The following is a 23,528-nucleotide window of genomic DNA, read 5'->3' as shown; positions in this document are numbered from 1 at the left end:
AGTTATTTAACTTTTATTAAAGTATTTTATACTTATAAAGATAAATTATTTCATAATACTTTCATTTATGAAATACCCTTTTTATTTGTTCTCTTTATCGAGTAGGAGTAGGTGAAGCTGAGGTAGGTAAAATCGTGACATTGTTGAGCTAGTGAGCTCTGAGGACAGTTCTAATGTGTCGGTATTTTTTCATCATGATATGAGCATCAATGATGTACTGGTAAGGAAAATAGATGGGACAGCTTATATGCAAATGAGATGGCAGTCCTAATTTTTTATTTTTATTTTTATGACAGTCCTAATTAAATTGCCTAATCTTTGTATTCAAATATGGGAATTTGGCTGTCATTTTCCTCAATTCCTCCCCGTACCCAAATTTTGGAACAAGTTAAATAAAATCCCTCGAACAAAGAAAAGACTTTCATCAGTGGGACAGTCCATTGGACAGAGTAAAAGAGTCATCATCTAGAGGACACTTCCATCGGACAATACCGCGATACCCACTCTATGAAAATCAAGTAGGAAATTAATATGTAAACTCCCAAGTTTACTTATGTTTTTAAAGTAGATATTTTTGAGACTCAATAATAATAGCTTATCATTATCTAAAAGTGAGGGAGTAGAATTTCAGAATACATGTAGTATAACTCAATCAAGAAAGGATGTTGTCCTAAAACTATTGTAGACATTTTTTTTTAATAATTTAGATTAATTTTAGCTGAAACAGTGGCTGTTAAGGAAGCGTTAACCTGGCTCAAGGATCTTGGTAGAAATAATATTATAGTTGAGTCGGATTATTTAAATTTTTGTCTTGCCTTTAATTCGTGTAATTTAGACTTTTCTTATGTTGGTTTAGTGGTTAAGCAATGTCATATGATTGTTAGGGATATTGGGAACGTTTTCATTCGCTATATCCGGAGGTCAACAAATCAAGTAGTTCATGCTTTAGCTCGGTCTTAGATACTTGGGTGGCTGCCCCGCCTCCTTATATTTCTGGTTTCTTATTTTCAACAACTTTAAAAATACATAATTCAATGGTAAACCATTTTAAAAATTCAGATGACATATGTAGTCATTAGGTTAATTGCTTGACGAAAACATGCTAAAGTGCTAATTGCTTTTTATATAATATATATATATATATATATATATATATATATATATATATATATATTAATTGCTTGACGAAAATATGCTAAAGTGCTAATTGCTTTTTATATAATATATATATATATATACACACACACACATACAAATTTAATGATCCCATTGGAACTTTTTTTTTTTTAAAGGAGACTTATTAATTATACTGTAATAGGGTCGGTAGTACTAAAAAAAGATACACTATATTTACTAGTTACATGATTTATTTGTTCATTTTATGAAATACAAAATTATAATAAAAGTAACAAAAATATTGATAGTGCCTTAGCGATGCAGTAAATATTGGCCAAAAATTTGACTGGTAGTTGGCTAGTTGCTAAGTGGTGCTTGGTAGGTGGAACAATTAAGGTGACCTGACACTATAATAAACGTCGTCAAAACATGTTATCATATCTGTACTTTCTTTGACCTTAATTGGATATTTGTTTCACGAAATAAGCTAATAATAATAGAATAACATCTTCTATAATAGACCTTTTTCATTGTTGGGTAAATCATTTTATTCACAAGAATAATATTCCTTTCATGAATCAACCAATGAAATTAATTTTCTTTTTTTATTGCTAGCTTATTTCATATACAATAAAATATGATTTATATTCGCTTAAAATTCATTCTGTAAACCAAACATGCTGTAAATCTCATGTGATTATCATAAATACGAAGTAATAATTTATTTAGTTTATACTTAGCATTAATTTGATTGAGCAATATTTATTTTTTACTTCCTACTTAGTAGTTTGCTCATTCATTCAGAAAAAAAAAAAGCCAAAAGAAAAAAAAACCACGGATCAATCTTTATTCATCTATTTTTCTTTTATTAATAAAATCACAAAAGGTGAAAGAGACTTTTACTCATTGTGAGTGTGTGTATCATTTGCCTTCAGCACCTCATTTTCCAAATCTCCCAGAAAGTTGGAATAGACTTCAGAACATCATTTTCCATATACATAAAATGCATCTACAAGGATAACCCAGTGCAAGTTCGTTGGAACCTCTAATCATAAGATCACGAGTTTGAATCCTAACGTTCTTATTAATTTGAGTTGGTCAACTATCACCAACTTAGATTGATTTTTCTCCTATAATTCTTTGTCGACTAAGATCACAGGGCGAGATTTACCAAAAACTCACATCACTCAAAAAAAAAAAAAAAAAGAGAGAGAGAGAGAGAAGAAGAAGAAGAAGAAGCATTTACAAGGTTCAAAAACTTAAAACTTATAATTTATGGGGTTCACTACTTTACATAAAGCACTCAATATCACATATATTTTCAATATATTCTACTCTCAAATGTTTAAAGGATTTATTCCATTTATTATAATTTCTTTTTTTTTCCTAATAATGATTATAATATAATTTCAAAATTTGAATTTAAATAAATAAAATTAAAAAACAAATTTTAATTAAATTTAAAATAAAGTTTGAATTTAATCAGAGTAAAATATGCAATTTAGCCTTATTTGAATTTAAAGTATATCTCAAACTATATACATTATAATTTATAATTTCATTTTGATTATTTTATTATGAAATATATTAATTATATTTCAATATGATTCACACCTTCTCCCTTTTTGTCCTCCACTGTGTATGTCTTCAGGAGGTGCAGACTATTTTCCTTTAAAAATCTGACTACCATTACTTTTGCTAGTCAACTAAAAATTAAAGGATAAGAATCTATCAGGCACAATTGTACCAAAGATGTGAAAATTTACATTAAAATTATATTATATTACTTTAAGGAGCTGTTTGGTTCACGGAATGTTAAGGTACCTTATAAAATGTTATACGGGTGGAATGTTAGATTCTTGTGTTTGGTTAAAACTAAAATATATAATATATATGTGTGGTTTATGAGTTATATTTTATGTTATAATGATGCTTTTTCTTTAATACACTTTAACATATCTTCTTGCATTTCAATAAACTTCAAAATTAAAAAAAAAAGAAATTGTAACATATATAAGTGCCTTATTTAAAATTACTTTATAAGCTAAAGAGACGCAATAAGAACTAAAATAAAAATAAAATTACAAAAATAATTAAATATGATACATATAATAATGAACTAACATAAAATATATATTCCATTATAATTAGAACTAAAAGGCCCACTTGGGAGAGTTGTGAAGGAATCACATCCCCTTCAAAATCCAATGTGAATGATAGGGATGCCAATCTTAACCCAAAACCGATTGAGTCCGTGTGATAAGTTTTATGGTTAGGACAATGAATTTTGAACTCGATAAAAAAATTCAATTAGCCCAAACAGATATGCTTGACAGTCTGGTAGAGTTAACCTAAAATTAAACGGTACCAAGCATTCAAGCAATTTACCACCAACCCACCCATCGCCCACACCTAGGAATTCCTATATATAAACACGCCTAGAAACAAAAGTGGGTATTATCACACATTTACTTCTTCCCAGATGGCGTTAGCTTACGATACCTTGAAATTCATTTCCACTATATTCCTCCTACTACTCATAATTCCAAGAAGCGTAACCTTAGCATGCTACACATCCATCTTTGCATTTGGTGACTCTGTTACAGATGTGGGCAATAGGATGTTGATATCCGATGACCCTTCCAACCTTCGCATGGCCAATCCTCCTTATGGAGAAACCTTCTTTCATCATCCCAATGGTCGTTTTTGCGATGGTCGTCTCATCATTGATTTTATAGGTATATATATTTATATATATTCTGTTAATAATATAAGAAACATATTGGCACTGTTTTGGTAAATGGCTGTTAACTGATTGGGTTAGAAGGTATGATTTGTTGATAACATTGGCTAATTGTAGAAAATTGTTTGATAAATTAGTTGTTAGCTGATATCTGTTTATAATTTCTTTTCTCAAAAAGCTAATTAAAAAGACTGTTTTGAAAGTCAAATAAACTAAAATTGGCTGATAGGCTGATTATTTACCAAACAGGGTCATTATATGCAAGTACCTTATGGTCTGATAGCATTACTGTTACTATTAATAAAAAAAAATTCCAGAATCTAGTCTCATCCCAATTAGGGTTGATATTAGGGTTGAACAGATACTACTGATAGGTTTGTGATTGTTGCAGCGGAGCATTATGGACTGCCTTTTATGCCTCCGTCAGCTAGTGTTGCCGGAAACGGGTCAAGTATTGAAGGAGGTGTGAATTTCGCGGTTGCCGGAACTAACACAGTCGACTCGGCATTCTATGAACCAAGAGGAATAGTTAATACTTATACAAATGCATCCCTCAACGTCCAGATGATATGGTTCAAAGATGTTTTGCCATTGTTCTGTGCCACACCCTCAGGTACGGTGCACCTTATGCACAAAATACATTTTCTTCCAAATCAATTATCTCAATACTTTTTTTTTAACACCATAATTGTGTGGCAGAATGCAGGAAAAAATTTAAGAGCTCACTGTTTGTAATGGGGCCTTTTGGAAGCAATGACTATCGCCATGGACTTGACTTTGGAAAAGACATCAAAGAGATAAGAACATATATTCCTGTAGTTATTGATACCATCACAGCAGCTATAAATGTAAGATTTTATTTGAATCAAATTTTATTAGGTAAAATGATGGTTTTAGTTCATTAATTATGTATAAAATGTAGATTCAGTCCATAAATTATTGCTGTATACAATTTTTTTCCTTTAATTATGTTGAAAGTGGTTGTTTCAATCCATTACTTATAAATTTTATTAGCATTAAAAATTTATTTTGATTTGTCAAATTATTAGAGGACAAATTGGTCATTTTGTACAAAATGACGGTTCTAGTCCATTAATTATGCTTAAATTATAGACTAAGATATTTTCGTGTAATCAACATATTACAACAAACCCAACATCTTCTTGAACTTGTCAATGTGAAAGCCAATAAGTTATGAATTGAGTTTACAATTTAAGTATAACTAATGGACTACAATTGTCATTTTTTTTTAAATTAATGCATATTTTTTCAGATATTTCAGATATTTACTAGCAAATTAGTGCATATTTTTTCAAATTAAATAGTGCTAACTTTTTAATTTTCAACTTACCCTTTGGTATTACTATATTTACCATTTAACTTTTCCCTTGGTGGATCTCATCATTTGGCTACACTAGTTCCTAAATTTTTTTTAAAATTACTACTTGATGTAGTAGGGATGCAACTATAATATGTAATTATAAATGATAAACAATACTCTAATAAGACATTTAAAAAATTGTAGGAATTGATTAAACTTGGTGCAACGACAATTATGGTACCTGGCATAGCTCCAGATGGTTGTCTTCCCGTCATCCTCACAAGTTTTGGAAGTGCCAATGGTTTAGATTATGATCCTAATACTGGTTGCCTTTCTTGGATGAATGAATTGAATGAGTTCCACAATCTACGCCTTCAACAACGACTCAACATCATCCGACATCTTAATCCTGACGTCGTCATTATCTATGCTGATTTATACAATGCTGCCATGAAGCTTTATCGTAACCTTAAAAAATACGGTGATGAAACTTATATTTTGTAAAATTTTACAATATGAACTTTATTTTACTTCTAACTCCTTAACATGTTTGAAAGATTATAAGGAGAACTTGCCCCCTTTTTTTTGCCTCTCTCTTCATTTCACCTCATTACTAATGATTCAAATTAAACTACAATGCAAAAATAACATTTTCTTACATTCAATTAAAGAAAATAATACTAATAGGTTAATGTTTGTGCAGGATTCGTGCAATCCCTTGCGGCTTGTTGTGGAACAGGAGGGGCGTACGGGTACAGTGACGACGTAAGATGTGGTGATATAGAATTAATAAATAGTTGTCCTGATCCATGGCGTCATATTGACTGGGATGGATGTCACATGTCAGAGAAAGCAAATAAATTAATTACCATGACTTTACTAGATGGAACTTATACGAGTCCGCCAATCAATACCTTATGTGCTTCTCCTTCCAAATTCACCTATTATGATTAAGAATATTTTGTAATTCATCATTGGTAACTTCACCAAGCTCATAGAGCTGGTCATACTAATAAAACTCTCAGGGTATTCTAAGCTGTTGATCTTATAGATTGAGATGAGTAATTAATTAATATGTATTCTTATTACCTAATTTGCAATTACCAAACTAAAGTTTAATAATGAAAATAATTATTTTGATTGAATGAAAAGTAAATATATATGATAAAACAAACAAATATACAAGGCAAATAAGTGATAAATAAAATAAACAAACGACAATCAAATAAAATACAAGAACACTGTTAAGAGATTGAAGGGTTAAGACTCAAGATTTGCCTGGTGAGGAATCAATCGAATTGTTACTATGGATAAATAAACAAATCTGCAAGTATTTTCCAGTCGTCTCAGAATGTTGCTTTTCCGTTGTCACTTCCCAATTCCATTGTTTATCCTCCATAAATTTCACGTCTCTACTTATTAGACATTTTCCATTTTGTGGTTGGAAAATTCTATAAGCCTTAGAAGTGTTGTTGTATCCAATACTGCCTTCTTATCAAGTTTGTCTCGTTTCACCTATGGCACATATGAGAAACAAAGACAACCAAATATCTTTAGATTTTGTAGGTTTGGTTTATAACCAAACCAAGCTTCATGCGGAGTTTTATTATTTAAAACTCTTGTTGGCAACCTATTCAGCAAGAAAACAACAGTGCTAGCAGCCTCTGCCCACAATTTCTTAGGCAACTCTTTTTCATGCAACAAACACCTTGCCATTTCCATAATGCTCCGATTTTTTCTCTCACTTACACCATTCTGCTGTGGGGTGTAAGGAGCAGTGAATTGATGTTCAATACCTGCTTCTTCACAAAACTTGTCAAACATGTCATTTGCATACTCTTTCCCATTATCGGACCTTATTATTTGTATCCTACAACCACTTTGATTTTACACCCATGTTTTATATCTCCAAAATATGTTGGCAACCTCAGATTTAAATTTGAGAAAATTAATCCAACAAAATCTTGTATAATCATCAATGAATGCAATATAGTACTTACTACCGTTAAATGTGGGTGTTCTCATAGGTCCACAAACATCTGTATGCACAAGTTGCAGCTTATGTGTTGCTCTCCATGCTGATTTCGGGAAAGATTGCCTGACTTGTTTACCATATTAGAAAACCACACAATCAGCCACCTTGTCCTCCAGGAGCGGAACTCCTTTCACCAAGTTATGTTTTTGCATATGTATAAGACTGGCATGGTGAAAATGCCCAAGCCTTTTATGCCATAATTCTGCATTTCTAACAATGCTAGAAAATGCCATTTGTTCTTCCTCTATTAAGTTCAAAGCAAAGCTTTTTGATCTCATCTTTACTTTGAACACATCTTTGCCTTGCACAAATAAAAGGCTATTTTATGACATATCACGCATCTTTGATCAAGCACCATTGGTCTTCAAACAGAACTTTGAAGCCTTTTTCAATCAGCTGGCCAACACTAAGCAAATTCTGGTCAATATCAGGCACATATAAAACATTTGAAATATACTTCACACCTGTTAAACTTTGTATAGCCACAGTTCCTTTCCCCTTGATCAGAAGAAAAACACCATTTCCAATTTTTACTTTAGAAATAGTTGTCTTATCAAGCTCTTTGAAGAGCTCTTGATCATTAGTCATGTGGTTTGTGCAACCACTATCAATCAACTAGGAATAACCTGAGCTGTTGCTTGTTACAAAACATGTTGCAACAAATAGTTGGTCGTCATCATATTGCTCTGTAGAAGCTTTTGCTTCTTCATAATATATTATTTTTTTAAAAATATGTGAAAGTCACATCAGCTTGAAAAATCTAATCATCAAGTAATTGACCTTCAACTTGAAGGCAACCTACAAATAGGGTTAATTGCATTTTTTTTTGTAAGTTTGAGGTTCTAATTGGAGTTTTTTGAAGTTGAAGAGTCTAATTGCACAAATCAATATAGTTTGAGGGCTTATTTGACATTTATCCCAAAAAAACCCTCTTTCATTGTTTGAAGTCGTGCATTGAGTAAATTCCGTCTTGTAATTCTATTCCATAAAAAACTACCATGTGAACTTTTTAAAAGTAAAGTTGTAACTTAGGGCCATTTAGTCCCGGTCCCTTTTTTTGTTTTTTTTTTATTTTTTTAATATTACTAGCTCTATTACAATGCACAAAGACTCAATATCATTGAGGGATGAACTTGGTACCACTGGACCATAAGATATTTGGCGTTTCCAGCCCCTTTAATTTAGATTTATCTGTAAAAAAATTAAATTAAATTTAAATTAAATCAAATCTTTGTACATTGTAGCAATTATATCCCAATTTCTTAAAATCTAGCAATTCTATTCAATTTTTTTTAAGAAACAGAAATTAATTAATTACAACATAAACTTTTGGCTTCCTAACCTTTTTTCCATCTTTAACCTTATTATTTTAAAGAAATGACATCATTTACACTTCCCAATTAAAACCTTTTTGGCTAAACTTTTTGACTTTTTTTTTTCTTCAATATGTTTAGTTGTAATTTCAATTTGACATTTTTGTTTGAACATTGATTTTTGTATGAATTAATCTTATTAATTATAAACATTTTTTACTTTATATTTTATTAAAATATATTGATTTCACTATTTTATTTTTAAATATATAAACAAACCTATTTAAATTTAAACTATTTAAATTGTATGAAGATGTCCTTTTTAGTCTTTTTACATTTATCAGCTTATCAAAAAACTAATTTTACCCAAACACTTTAAGCATAATAGCTAGCTTAACAGCTCTTCAGATTTCAGCTTCGAGCTTATAGCTTTTCAATTTTCAACTACTTTTCATCTTTCAACTACCTTTTCAGCTAAGTTTGCCAAACATAGTCTAAATTTGCGGCACAACATCCACCAAAGATAAATAGACATGCTAGATTCCATGATTTGTCCTCCAAAATTTTTAATCCATTAGCACGCCTCCCAAACTATATATAAAATAATCCCAACATTGAGACCTGTGCAATGCTGACTTTCACCACACGTGTTCTTCATTCTTCCCCTCGAGGGGCTCTCCGGCATGCAATGAAACCGCCTGAAAAACTCCATAAGAACAACCATTAATTTTTTTACATGTATAATAGTATGTTGAAATATTATATATAGGTACCAATTGATAATTAAATTTAAGAAAATTGAATTGTTTTTAGTATTAGATACTATGGATATAATTGTCACCTAATACAAAGTTACAATTTTTTCATCAAATGCAAAATGAATAAATCAAATAGTGCCACCAAGTTGGTCTGACGGGTTTTGTTTAGAAAGAAATATAACACCTGATTTTTTTCTAAAAATGATTTGTTGGCGTGATTCCAACGACATTTCCTATATAAACAGAAAACATATTATGGTGTTGCCACACATTTCCCATATGGCGCAGGCATACCCAAATCATCGTGGCTTGAAAGTCAACTCCGCCATTTCAACTTTATTCCTCCTCTTACTCTTACTCATAATTCCAAGACCCATAACCGCAGAATGCTACACATCCATCTTTGCATTTGGCGACTCACTTACAGACGTCGGAAACCGGGTTATTCTCTCCGACGACCCTAACAGCTTTAAAATATCCCATCCTCCTTATGGAGAAACCTTTTTTCATCATCCCACCGGTCGATGTTCCGATGGCCGTCTCATCATAGATTTTATAGGTAAGTGCGTATACTTACTCATAATCTGTCATCCAAGAACTGACTGAGCTACCCGTGCAGACTACAATATACTCTTTATTCGGCTAATTTACAAAAATGGAACTCTAACGTAAATCACATATATGTTGCAGCGGAGTACTACGGACTGCCATACATGCCTCCATCAGCTAGTGTTATGATGAACGGCGGCATAAAAGCGTCGGATATTGAGGGAGGTGTGAATTTCGCGGTTACCGGAGCTGCTGCAGCCCACTCGGCGTTCTATGAAGAAAGAGGGATAATCGATACCACTACGAATTGCTCCCTCAGAGTTCAGATGGGATGGTTCAAACAACTGTTGCCATTTTTCTGTGGCACACCATCAGGTATATACTTGTGCCTGGATATTATGCACGCACACCTCATAAATAACTTAACTGCCTAACTTTTTTCTAGTGAAAAAATTATAATAATAAAAATAAGAATTAACATGACAATTGTGTTCCAGAATGTCACGAGAAGCTCAGAAGCTCACTATTTGTGGTGGGACCAATTGGGAGTAATGACTATCGTAATGGACTTTCACAAGGAAAAGATATAAAAGAGATAAGATCATATGTTCCCATAGTTATCGATACAATCAGAGCTACCATCAATGTAAGAACATATTTGTGATGTTTTATTATATGCATATATGTGTTTTATTTACCATCACACTCATTAAAAAAAAAAAAAAAAACACCATCCACAAATAAAAGAACAATGAAATTGATAAAGTGATGTAGATAGGCATAGGTGACATTGTACAAGTCAATATTTGTGCAATTTATATTCAAAAATATTTTTTATATCTTATGTTATAAACACAAATTCTTATTCACTCATAGATTTTTTTTATTTTTATTTTTTTACACTCTCATTCTCTAGTAATTTTATATTTGTCCTAATTTTTTTACGCTCTCACTTGAGTAATGATGAATTATACTTTAATAAGAAATTAAAAAAATGCAGGATTTGATTGAACTTGGCGCAAAGACAATCATGGTGCCCGACACTTCTCCAGATGGTTGTCTAGCCAGTGTCCTCACTGATTTTGAAAGTAGCAACAAGGTAGATTATGATCCAACTGGTTGCCTTAATTGGATGAATGAATTGAACGATTACCACAATCAACACCTTCAACAACAACTTGATACCATTCAATATTGTAATCCTGGTGTTGATATTATATATGCTGACTTTTATAATATTAGCATGGAACTTTATCGTCATTCTGAAAAATATGGTAATTATACTCATGCTTTTTAAAAAATTTACATGTGCTTTAATTTATTTTACTTATTATTCATTGAGGTTGAAGGATCACCTTGGTGTCACCTAAATAATATTGGTCCACACAAGGCATGATTTTTTTTAATGCAAACCTTCAAATAGTAGCTACAAATTTTCCTATTACTCAAAATATTATTGGTCAAAAGTACAAATACAATTTCATTACTTTGGATCAAGGTAAAGAATAGTCCTTAAGATATTGATTGGTAAATGAATGTACAGGATTCATTCGATCCCTTGCAGCTTGTTGTGGTGTAGGAGGGAAATATAAATTCAACGACGACGTAAGATGTGGTGACATAGAAGTAAAGAGTTGTCCTGAGCCATGGCTTCATATTGATTGGGATGGATATCACATGACAGCTAAAGCAAATATATTGGTTTCTATGGCTCTACTAGATGGAACATATACAAGTCCTCCCATTAATACTTTGTGTGCTCCTTCTATGAAGTTCACCTATTACGATTAAGAGTATTTTTGTAATTGTCTTTTACCTACATGTTGCACCTTTGCATTAATATGGCGGTGTTTAGCAATTGATGGATAATTGATAGATTATATCATATTGTATTCACCAAAAGCTAATAATAAATTATATTTGAATGCTAATTGTTGTCAATTTGAATATATATATATATATATATATATATATATAAAAGCCACACGCCTATGAATGCGCAATGGAGCAAAAATGTGCCTGTGATTGTGAATATGGCAGCAGTACAGTGTCTTGGAATTTTAAATTTCTTGGAATTCTAAATGTCTTTATGGGAATTAATATTTAAATGTCTTGAAACTCAGCCTGTTGGTTCGCAGAAAATATTAGAAAGAAAGTGGTAATTAGGAAGATAGATTTTATTGTTTGGTTGGTGGAAAAGAAGTTACTGGGAATATTGATTCTACTATTTGATTAAATTTAGAATTGTAAGGAATACTAGGTAAAAAGACATATATGCCCCTATCATCATCATCATCAAATACTTCAATCACATACAACCTGTGTTGTTACTATTATTATTATTATTATTATTATTGGGTGTTAAATATGCTTTCAACTTGCTATTTATATGTATGTAATTAACAGAGATATACAAGGGTAATTTACATTATACAAAAGAGTTAATTTCATTTTTGCTTTTAGATTTATAGGTGACAATCCACTATTAGTCCATTTTTATTAGAACATTCACTTTTGATCCTAGTATTATTGTGACATGTCCATTTTTAGTCATTTATCAACAAAACGGTTTAAATATTGTTAAATACAAGAACATTTCAGTTCTCAATTATGGATGTTTTCAAAAAAATAAACATAAAAATATAGCAGTTCAACATACTTTGTATAAAAAAAGATTGAAATGTCTTTGTATTTAACGATATTTCGACGATTTTGTTGATTGAAGAATAAAAATGATCATGTCGCAATAATACTAGGACCAAATGAGAATATTCTAATAAAAAAAAAACTAAAAGTGGATTATTGTCATTTATAAATTTAGGACAAAAAAGGGGAACTAACTCTTATACAAAATAACATATTTTTAGTATTTAACTAATATATATATATTTTTGAATACAATATACATTTTTAATATATTAAAAATATATTATTTGTGTATTAAATGTACATTTGATAGTATTTGATAGTATGCAGAGACAATAATGATTGCAAATAGGCAGTCGCAAGAGCCACCAAATTTTATGTGAGATTATTTTACATTCTTGATTGAAAAGTGTGCCCAATAAATGAAACTTTCTTTCTAATACGTATTTGATGATCCAATTAAAACATTCTAGATTTCCCAGAGAATTTCTTTGCTTCCAAGAGAATTTCTTTTCCTTCTCCCTCCAAGAGAATTTCTTATTTTAACATAGTGATGTTGCCTTAATACTAGGTTTGGTTTTGACTGATTTGTGTAAATGAATGCGTTTTAAATAAACCTTTTTAGTAGCAAAAAGTTTGACTTTAACTAAAATTAAATTTATTTAATACTATGGACTTTATTACAATGCACTATTTAAGTCAATATTGCCCCCAATGAGGCTCAAATTCACAACCTCCAATATGAGAGAATAACTTGGTGCAATTAAACCACAACGTTCTTGGTTAATTAAAGTTAATTTGATCTTAAATACTTTAAAATTTTATAGATATATATAGACTCATGACCAAATGAGTCCATCCTTTCCTATGAGTCTGTGTGGACAGATCTGGGTTATTGAATGTTTGAGATCAATGGCCTAGATTTCACCAATTGCGTAACTATGCACTTCACTTCGCACAGTTGGCCAAATCTAAGCCATTGATCTCAAGCATTCAATAGCCCAAATCTATCCACACGAACTCATGGAGAAGGGTGGACTCCCAGGAACACTGGCATATATATATATATATATATATATATGCCATTGTTTAGGTGAGTCCACCCCCTTCCTATGAGTTCGTGTGAACATATTTGGGCCATTGAATGCTTAAGATCAATGGTTTAGATTTGGCAAACTGTGCAACTGTGCAAATCTATACTTCACTTGCATAGTTCGCGAAATCTAAATCATTGATCTCAAGCATTCATTGGCTCAGATCTGTCCACACGGACTCATATAATAAGATGGACTCATTGTAATCTTAAACCTAACAGTTTGAAATAATTTAGTTAGTAACGTTTTCTAGACCGAATCCAAATTCACAGTTACTACTTAGTACTTTAATAGCAAACTTATAATGAATTTTATTTTTTTAAAAAATCATTCCACTTGCAAATTTTGAAATTTTCATGAAGTCCGTTCTCTAAATAACTTTTTTATTTATTAATATAATAATTTTTGTCGGATAATTAACTCTGTAAGGTCTATTATTGGCCTTTTTGGTATGAGTCGATCAGTTATAAACAATTTAGACTGATTTATTTTTTTGTCATTATTTGCTAACTAAAGTCATAAAGAGATTATGGGGGTGTTTGGTTATTGGTTTATAAGCCAAATTTTACCTTATTTGACCATGTTTAGCTTTTTGACTAATCAATAAGCTATTTTGAAGTGTTTGGTAAATGGCTTATTGGACCAATAAGCTGAAAATTGAAAAGCTAATGAATGTAGCTTTTTGTATCAGTTGGTTGGGAACAACGGGTATATTAACTGTTTTATCCTTTGAAATCAATGGAATTTACTTTTAAATGGGTGGTGTGTTTGTTATTTTATAATAATAATAATAATAATAATAATAATAATAATAGGGTGATGGGTTTGTAATTTTTAATAATAATAATAATAGAAAATAAATACGTAATAAAAATTGTTTTAGAATACTACTATAATTTAATATGAGTTAAATAAACAAAAATAATTTACTTATGTCCTTAAAAAAAGCATAGATGATATCCAAATTTTATAATTATTTATTAATAAGAGTTTATCTTCTTATTATATTTAAATGTTGAAATAATACAATACACTCATACCCTTAAATGTCATTTTACATTCAATCAGCTACTAGTAAACAGCTAATTTACCAAACAGTTTTTTATAACCAGTTAATATAACCAGTTGGTCAAACCAGTTAACGCAATCAGCCATCAACTACTAGCTAAACCAACCAGCTATCAGCTATAAGCTATCATGCCAAACACCCCATACCTATAAAAAATCTTCAAATAGCGGTTGTAAACTTTGTTGTGAATTAAAGGGTTTTGATTTTTTTTTAACCTTCGTTTTAACAAAGATAACATATGAAGTTAATGTTGTCCCTCTAGGAGGCTGCTAGCTTCATCCATGACCGTAAATCAGTGTCGTATTTCATTTTGATTTTAGCTTCTGGCTGACGATTAACGAGACATTTAATTGTGACTAATCATTTAATAAATTAAAGTATTATCTCATGTGCCTCATCCATGACCATAAATCAGTGTCGTATTTCATTTTGATTTTTGCTTCTGGCTGACGATTGACGAGACATTTAATTGTGACTATATAGATCTAAAAACATTTATATATATCTAAAAACATAATGTCTGATATATATAATCTTAGCTATTTCAATTCACCACGGTTTGTCTGTTTTTTCTTTTAACCCAAATTTTGAATCTTGCTAGATTATATCTTCAATCTCATAAACTCGTCCATAGTATAACAAGATAATTGAGATCCACACACAACTCTACTTTGTAAATAAGGATCCTGATCCTAACTCAACCCAGAAGCCCCCAATTCAACCCCAAAGAGTTGAAAAATATATTTGTATCCAATTTCTTCTATTATATTTTATATGATTTGATGTAACGTTTATAATAAATATTATTGTTAGATTTCTCAATCATGATTTTTGGATCAACTCAAAAAGATTGGTGCAACCGTTCAAAAACTATTTAAGATTACAACTACTCAAGTAGGTGGCATGTGAGGACCATAGTCCCCACAAAAAAGACTATAATAAAAAATACATTTTTAATATATTAAAAATACATTATTTATATATTGAATGTACATATTTATATATATTTACATATATATTAAATGACTGTTAGCTGATTGGGTTGGCTGTTTGGGCTAAAAAGGTATGATTTGGTGATAACATTGGCTGATAGTAGAAAATTATTTGATAAATGAGCTGTTAGCTGATAGTTGTTTGGTATAATTTCTTTTCTCAAAAAACTAATTGAAAAGGTTACTTTGAGTAGCCTTTTGAATTTTAGTATATTGGAGTTACAAAAAGCTTATTAACTTACAATTAATAGTGGTCAAATAAGCCAAAATTGGCCGATAGGCTGATTATTTACCAAACAGGGCCAAGTAAAATTAGTTGTTAGCTGGTAGTTGTTTGATATAATTTCTTTTCTCAAAAAGCTAATTGAAAACACTGCTTTGAGTAACGTTTTGAATTTTAGTATTTTGGAATTACAAAAAACTTATTAACCAAACAACTAATAGTGGTCAAATAAGTTAAAATTGGTTGATAGGCTGATTATTTACCAAACACGCCTATATAAACAGATCGAAAACATATTATGGTGTTGCCACACATTTCCCATATGGCGCAGGCATACCCAAATCATCGTGGCTTGAAAGTCAACTCCGCCATTTCAACTTTGTTCCTCCTCTTACTCTTACTCATAATTCCAAGACGCATAACCGCAGAATGCTACACATCCATCTTTGCATTTGGCGACTCACTTACAGACGTCGGAAACCTGGTTATTCTCTCCGACAACCCTAACAGCTCTCTAATATCCAATCCTCCTTATGGAGAAACCTTTTTTCATCATCCCACCGGCCGATGTTCTGATGGTCGTCTTATCATAGATTTTATAGGTAATTATAAATACATTATACATGTTACACTACATGTATACTTATTCACGATCTGTCACTTAAGAATTAACTGAGCAACTCTGCATTGCAAATACTAATACCTCTATATTCCGCTACTATACTCAGTCTTACTACGTTTCTGGAACTCTAACGTGTAAATCACATATATATGTTGCAGCGGAGTACTACGGACTGCCATATATGCCTCCATCAGCTGCTGTTATGATGAACGGCGGCATAAACGGGTCGGATATTGAGGGAGGTGTGAATTTCGCGGTCGTCGCAGCAGCTGCAGTCGACTCGGCGTTCTATGAAGAAAGAGGGATAATCAATACCAATACGAATCGCTCCCTCAGAGTTCAGATGGGATGGTTCAAAGAACTGTTGCCATTTTTCTGTGGTACACCGTCAGGTATATACTTGTGCCTGGATATTATGCACGCACACCTCATAAATAAGTTAACTGCCTAACTTTTTTCTAGTGAGAAAATTATAATAATAAAATAATAATAATTAGCATGACAATTATGTTCCAGAATGTCAGGAGAAGCTCAAGAGCTCACTATTTGTGGTGGGGCCACTTGGGAGCAATGATTATCGTAATGGACTTAAACAAGAAAAAGATATAAAAGAGATAAGATCATACGTCCCTATAGTTATCGGTGCAATCAGCACTGCCATCATTGTAAGAACATATTTGTGATGTTTTATTATATGCATATATGTGTTTTATTTACCATTACACTTATAAAAAAAAATAAAAAAATAAGCACCATACACAAATAAAAGAACAATGAAATTGATTAAGTGATGTAGATAGGCATAGGAGACATTGTACAAGTCAATTTTTTTTTTGAGTACTACTGACTCTATTACAATGTAGTATCTGTTCATTACAAGTCAATATTTGTGCAATTTATATTCAAAATTATTTTTTATATCTTATGTTATAAATACAAATTCTTATTCATTCGTAGATTTTTTTTATTTTTTATTTTTTATACTCTCACTCTCCAGTAATTTTATATTTGTCCTAATTTTTTTGATGCTCTCACTTGAGTAATGATGAATTATACTTTAATAAGAAATTTAAAAAAATGCAGGATTTAATTGAACTTGGCGCAAAGACAATCATGGTGCCCGGCACGTCTCCAGATGGTTGTCTAGCTAGTGTCCTCACTGATTTTGAGAGTAGCAACAAGGTAGATTATGATCCAGATACTGGTTGCCTTAATTGGATGAATGAATTGGACGATTACCACAATCAACATCTTCAACAACAACTTGACACCATTCGATATCGTAATCCTGGTGTTGATATTATATATGCTGACTTTTACAATATTAGCATGGAACTTTATCGTTATCCTGAAAAATATGGTAATTATACTCATACTTTTTAAAATTTACATGTGATTTAATTTATTTTACTTTTAATTCATTGAGGTTGAAGGATCACCTTGCTATCACCTAAATAATATTGGTCCTCACAAGGCAAGGTTTATTTAATGCAAACCCTCAAATAGTAACCACGAATTTTTCTCGTCACTCAAAATAATATTGGTCCAAAGTACAAATACAATTTCATTACTTTGGATCAAGTTAAATAATAGTTTTTCAGATATTGATTGGTAAATGAATGTGCAGGATTCATCCGATCCCTTGCAGCTTGTTGTGGCGTAGGAGGGAAATATAAATTCAACGACGACGTAAGATGTGGCGACATAGGAGTAAAGAGTTGTCCTGAGCCATGGCTTCATATTGAGTGGGATGGATATCACATGACAGAGAGAGCAAATAAATTGGTTTCTATGGCTCTACTAGACGGGACTTGTACGAGTCCTCCCATCAATACTTTGTGTGTTTCTTCTCCGAAATTCACCTATTACGGTTAAGATTATTTTTGTAATTTTTTTTTACCTACATGTTGCACCTTTGCATTATTAATGCTGTGTTTAGCAATTGATGGATAGTTGATAGATTATATGAAATTGTATTCACCAAAATCTAATAATAAATTATATTAAACTAATATTAAAATTTTAAATAATATTAAAATATTTTAATATTAATTGTTGTCAATTTGACTGTATAACAAAAATTTTATTTGCTCTGAAGATACCACAAATGGTCCTCTGACGATATTATCCTTAGATTTAACACCTATTTAACAGAAATTTTAACGAAAAACTATTTGTGGTCAAAAATAAAAGTTAGAGGACCATTTGTGGTCGAATTGAAAGTCGAGAACTAAAAGGAGTACTAGCCCAATAGTTAGAGGACCATTTGTGGTATTAACTCAAACCAAAATAAGTGTTAGTATCTTACAATAATCAGAATTGGCATAATTGTTGATCATATACTATGAATATGTTAGAGTGTAGTGTATTAAAAAATACAATATACAATTTAACATGAAGTTTGATCAATTAATTTACTAGAATATATACCATAGCATTCAAAGTTGAGCATCAAAGATTACAAATAAAAAATCATGAAAATCATTTTCTTAAAAATTTTTTAAAAACAAATCTAGGTTAACTTTTTTTTTTTTTTTAAATTTAGAACAAGACTCAATATTTTAATTATGCTTTTGCATTAATGGGAATGATTTAGATTATTATGGTAAGGAATAAGGTTCAAATTAGCCATTTAACGTAACCTCAAAGTGCAATCAGGTCACTGAACGAAAAAAAAAGTGTAATTAGGCCACTCAACACTCTAAATGCATGCAATTTTACCTCATAGCATGTTACTCTCCATTTCATAAGATTGCCTGCTTACATTGATGGTAAGTTGACATTTTAAAATATTTTTTTAATACTAAACTTGAAAAATAAAAATAAAAAAAATTTAAAATTTAATTTAAAAAAAAAAACAAACAAACAAGCATTTTTAATTTTTTTAATTAATTTTTTTTTAAAAAAACAAGGAAGCAGGCATTTTTTATTTTATTATTAAAACTTATTTTAAAATATCAATTCACCATCCACATAAACAAACAACCAGATTAAATTATTGCACTTTCAGGTTACGTTCAGTGGTCAATTTGAACCTTATTCCTTATGGTAATAATATTTTTTTTTGTATGTATTTTTATAATGAATAATTGTACATTACTTTACAAATATTGTAATATTACATGTCTTTCTCTCCGTCCATTTAACGGTCCGGGGTCCACCCACGTTCGCTCCGGAAGGCACAGGAGCTGGCCCAGGGAGAATCGTCACTCGTGGGAATTGAACCCGGGTTCTCCCAAAATTCCTTCCCACATTGAGTTTGATGATTTAGTCTTTAATAATAAATTAATGGGGTCTCAATTCATAATATACAATTGTTTTAAGTAATGTTAGGATGCATTTCAGATTTTCAGGTGGGGAGGGAATTTTTTTAGGGGAATAAAAAAAATGTGTGTGTGTGTATATATATATATATATAAAACAAAATAAGTATTAGTAAACATGTTTTATCTAAAAAAAATATATCTTGATAACAAGAAATCTAAATAAAAACTAAAAATTAGAAAATAGAAAACGAAGACAAAACTAAAGTAAATGAGCTCTTAGTAGTAGAGTTTTGGGTCAAAAGTCTATAATTATTCGGACTACGTTAAATATAAGTCCGCCAAATATAATGAATTGGGCTAGTCACCATTGTCTCTTCGGTTGTTATACTAGGGAGTGTGGACAATGATTTAAAAATGACGTAGTTTCTTTAAGTAAAGAAACTGTTGTCATTACATATTAACAGATCTCGTATTTTTTTGTGTATTCATAACAGAATAAAACTACAGAATATCTAAAATGAAATTGTCTCACATATTGTGTTTATATTATCAAATGAAATTGTAGTTGAATTGAAATGATACTTTATTTGAGTTGAAATGAAATTGCAGCATGTATAAAATGAAACTGAATAACAAGTCTCACATAATTATTGAGTGTATATTGTCCAATGAAATTGTAATTATAACGAAATGATACTGTAGTTGTGTTGTAATGAAACTACAGTGCATATAAAATGAAACAGAATAACAGTTTCACATATTTAAGTATATATTGTCCAATAAAATTGGAGTTATACCGAAATGATACTGTAGTTGTGTTGTAATGAAACTACGATGTATATAAAATAAAACTAAATAACAGTTTCACATATTTTAGTGTATATTGTCCAATGAAACTAGAGTTATATCGAAATGATATGGTGGCTATGTTGTAATGAAACTACAATGTATATAAGATAAACTGAAACACAGCTTCACATATTTGGGTGTAAAATCGGACTACAATGTGTAAAAAATGAAATTCAATAACATGTCTCACTGTAATAAGACTATTGTATGTATAATGTCGAATGAAATTATAGTTGGAACAAAATGAAAGTGATAGTTATGTCTAAATGAAACTACAATGTATATAAAATAGAACTAAATATATTATATAAGTAGACTACATATGCGGAACAGGTACCATTTCTTTTTATTAAAAGAAATGACACCGTTTTGAACTATGATCCATAATGCTATGTGGAGCATGGTCAAATCACTCCATTGTATAATTTGCCATTGTCTCTTGCCCCTCGTCATCCACTTTTTTTTTTTTTGAACATAGTGAGTGAGCTCATTAAGTAAGTGAAAGTTTAATTGTTTGATATGAGTGACCCAAATTGAATTGGCGACTCATATAGAACAACATTTTTATTTTCAAAAAAAAATATAGAACAACATTTTTGGATTGGAGATGGAGCTGTAATAACCTGAGAGTAAAGAGAGCTGTGATGTTGGATAGTGACGGGGTATTTATCTCAAAGAGTAGATGACTACGTATTTAGTATAGCTGGAAGGCACTCGCATAGACATAGACAGTTCAATTAGTTTTAAATCTTAAATTAAGATTGTGGATAAAGATATGTCAATAAGGGGGGGGGGGGGGTCTTTGTGAAGTCTATGACAGACAAAAATTGATTGCACTGAAGCGAGCAGCAAAACTCCATGTGATCATTGACCTGGTCAGCTGGTCACCTACTATGTACATGCCATTAATGCCAACACGTAGATTCCCGCGTGAAACTATGCTTTCGCGCCACTCACCTTCAATTCATATATACTGCAGTTATATTTCAACACAACTTCAGTTACATTTCAACACAACTATAATTACATTTTGATATAACTACAGTTTCATTCGATAATATCAAATCAAATGTAAGGCAGTATCTTTTGAGATGAATTATAGTATCAATTACGGGTTCCGTCTCCCACTAATTGAGTACGGGTTCCATCTCCCACTAATTGAAATGGCGTCCCGTCTCTCACTAATTGAAACGACGTCGTTTTGAGACCGCGTTCCACAATATAAGAACTTATTTGAAGGCGTCGTAATACTGGACGGACAGAAAGAGGAGCCTTTATGAATATGTGATATATATCCTTTAAGGAAAAGTATTTATTGTTCCTCTACCATATTAATTATTCATCAATCAAATTAACTTTTTCTTTTAACAGATTTTTTTTAATTTTTGAATTTGGTTTTTTTTTTTTTGTTTAATATAACTTACTATGAAGGTTTAAATATATAAATTTAATTAACCACCAACAAATTTGATATTATAAAAATTAAATTATATATAACTTAGTCAAACTCTGAGTAAGTTATATAAATAAAATGAGATTGACGAGATAATTGTACAAGAAACCGAGCGTCCCCACTCTTGCTATATGGGGTCAGCATTTATACTATAAATTTGTAACGGTTACAATAATGATAGCAACGACTTCCTAATAAGTGACGTTGTCATCCATAACTCCTATCTTTGATGAGACAATGCTCTTTATGCGTGGGTTCTTAATAGAGGACCAAAATTGGTCATGTCACAATAATACTAAGATTAAAATGGGATGTTTTGATAAAAAAATGACTAAAATTGGATTGCCACTTATAAATCTAAGACGAAAAATGGAATTAACTGTACTCATCTTTATATATACCGATTCTCTTCATTTGTAATGAAGACTTGTTAGTTTTCTAATCTAAGATTTATAAACATGTACCTACTTATATTTAGTTTCAAGGTTAAATGTTAATTTACTATTTAAAAAATGAATTTATCATTCTCTCTCTAAAAAAAATGAATTTATCTTTCTAAATAATCAAGGTGATATTTATATGCTTGATTTCATATTTCTGTAGTAGTGAAATACGACCAATATGTTTTATTTGTAATACTTTTGTTTCTTATATAGATTCTTGAAAAGCATTTAAGCAAAATGAATGCTTAAATAACAGACATTCATTTGTGAATTATAATATGTATATTGATATTAATTTTTCATATTAACATTTCCTTTTTTTTTTAGTATTGACTCCACTAAGGCTCGAACCTACCACCTCCTGTATAAAGGGAAATGTTTGATGCCACTGGACTACAAGGTCCTTAGCAAAATGGAAATGACATATGCATTGAAAGTACTTGTAGATTGAAAACTCACCCAAACTTTATCAACATGAAAACAAAAAAGTATTTAAATTCGTAATATATATTTCAACTAGTAATATTTAATTAGTAAATTAGAAAACTAAAACAATTTTGAAATTTTAGCTAGACTCTAATAGCAAAAAAAAAAAAAAAAGTGTTTCTCAACCTCAATAATTAATTAATTATTTAATACAAAATGATATAAATAAAAATTGACTAAAGTGTCTCTCAATAATTTGAAAATTTAAAATACATTTTTGATAAGGAATATCCCAAGTACACCTCCGATCCCTTATGGTCCATACGCGTGCTCGGGACCTGATCAGGTCATCAAGGGGAGTCATCCCCGATCATCTTAACCTTGAGCTATAGCCGGACTTTCCAGAGAGTGTAGTGAGTCCTATTCCCTCCCTTTCGACCCGACATACTCAGTGGACGGTCAAGAATCTGTGTATACTTGGGCATTGAGGTGTCATTTCCGAGCCCGCCTACTTCATGTGCAACACATGTTAGACATGCCGGCGGCCCGTCATGTGTCTCCGTTCCCTTCTCTATAAATACCTCATTAATGGCAAGAGGGGAGGAAAATT

The 23,528-nt window shown here is 30.9% G+C and overlaps 2 protein-coding genes across 4 annotated transcripts; both read left to right on the top strand.

The window, feature by feature from the left end:
• Positions 1–3,570: 3,570 nt before the first annotated feature.
• LOC116030538 (GDSL esterase/lipase At1g28580-like) lies at positions 3,571–6,230 on the top strand. Its single transcript, XM_031272817.1, has 5 exons — positions 3,571–3,854; positions 4,251–4,472; positions 4,559–4,707; positions 5,385–5,661; positions 5,884–6,230. The coding sequence occupies exons 1-5, from the start codon at positions 3,599–3,601 to the stop codon at positions 6,132–6,134; spliced, it is 1,155 nt and encodes a 384-aa protein (XP_031128677.1). The 5' UTR covers positions 3,571–3,598; the 3' UTR covers positions 6,135–6,230.
• Positions 6,231–9,530: 3,300 nt separating this feature from the next.
• Positions 9,531–18,493, top strand: LOC116029306 (GDSL esterase/lipase At1g28590-like). Of its 3 annotated transcripts, none has more exons than XM_031271245.1 (5): positions 9,531–9,845; positions 9,977–10,210; positions 10,333–10,481; positions 10,836–11,109; positions 11,379–11,766. In XM_031271245.1, the coding sequence occupies exons 1-5, from the start codon at positions 9,542–9,544 to the stop codon at positions 11,624–11,626; spliced, it is 1,209 nt and encodes a 402-aa protein (XP_031127105.1). In that variant the 5' UTR covers positions 9,531–9,541; the 3' UTR covers positions 11,627–11,766. The 3 variants fall into 3 exon arrangements, with proteins under 3 accessions (XP_031127105.1, XP_031127106.1, XP_031127104.1); XM_031271246.1 differs by having other exon boundaries at positions 10,836–10,934; positions 11,379–11,529; XM_031271244.1 differs by lacking the exons at positions 9,977–10,210; positions 10,333–10,481; positions 10,836–11,109; positions 11,379–11,766 and adding exons at positions 16,640–16,873; positions 16,998–17,146; positions 17,565–17,841; positions 18,109–18,493 and having other exon boundaries at positions 9,546–9,845.
• Positions 18,494–23,528: the final 5,035 nt, after the last annotated feature.

This window comes from Ipomoea triloba, chromosome 9 (assembly GCF_003576645.1).
Source record: "Ipomoea triloba cultivar NCNSP0323 chromosome 9, ASM357664v1".
In the NCBI taxonomy this organism is placed as follows: domain Eukaryota; kingdom Viridiplantae; phylum Streptophyta; class Magnoliopsida; order Solanales; family Convolvulaceae; genus Ipomoea; species Ipomoea triloba.
The sequence above is the reverse complement of the archived record's forward strand: the minus strand, read 5'-3'. Positions and strand labels throughout refer to the sequence as shown.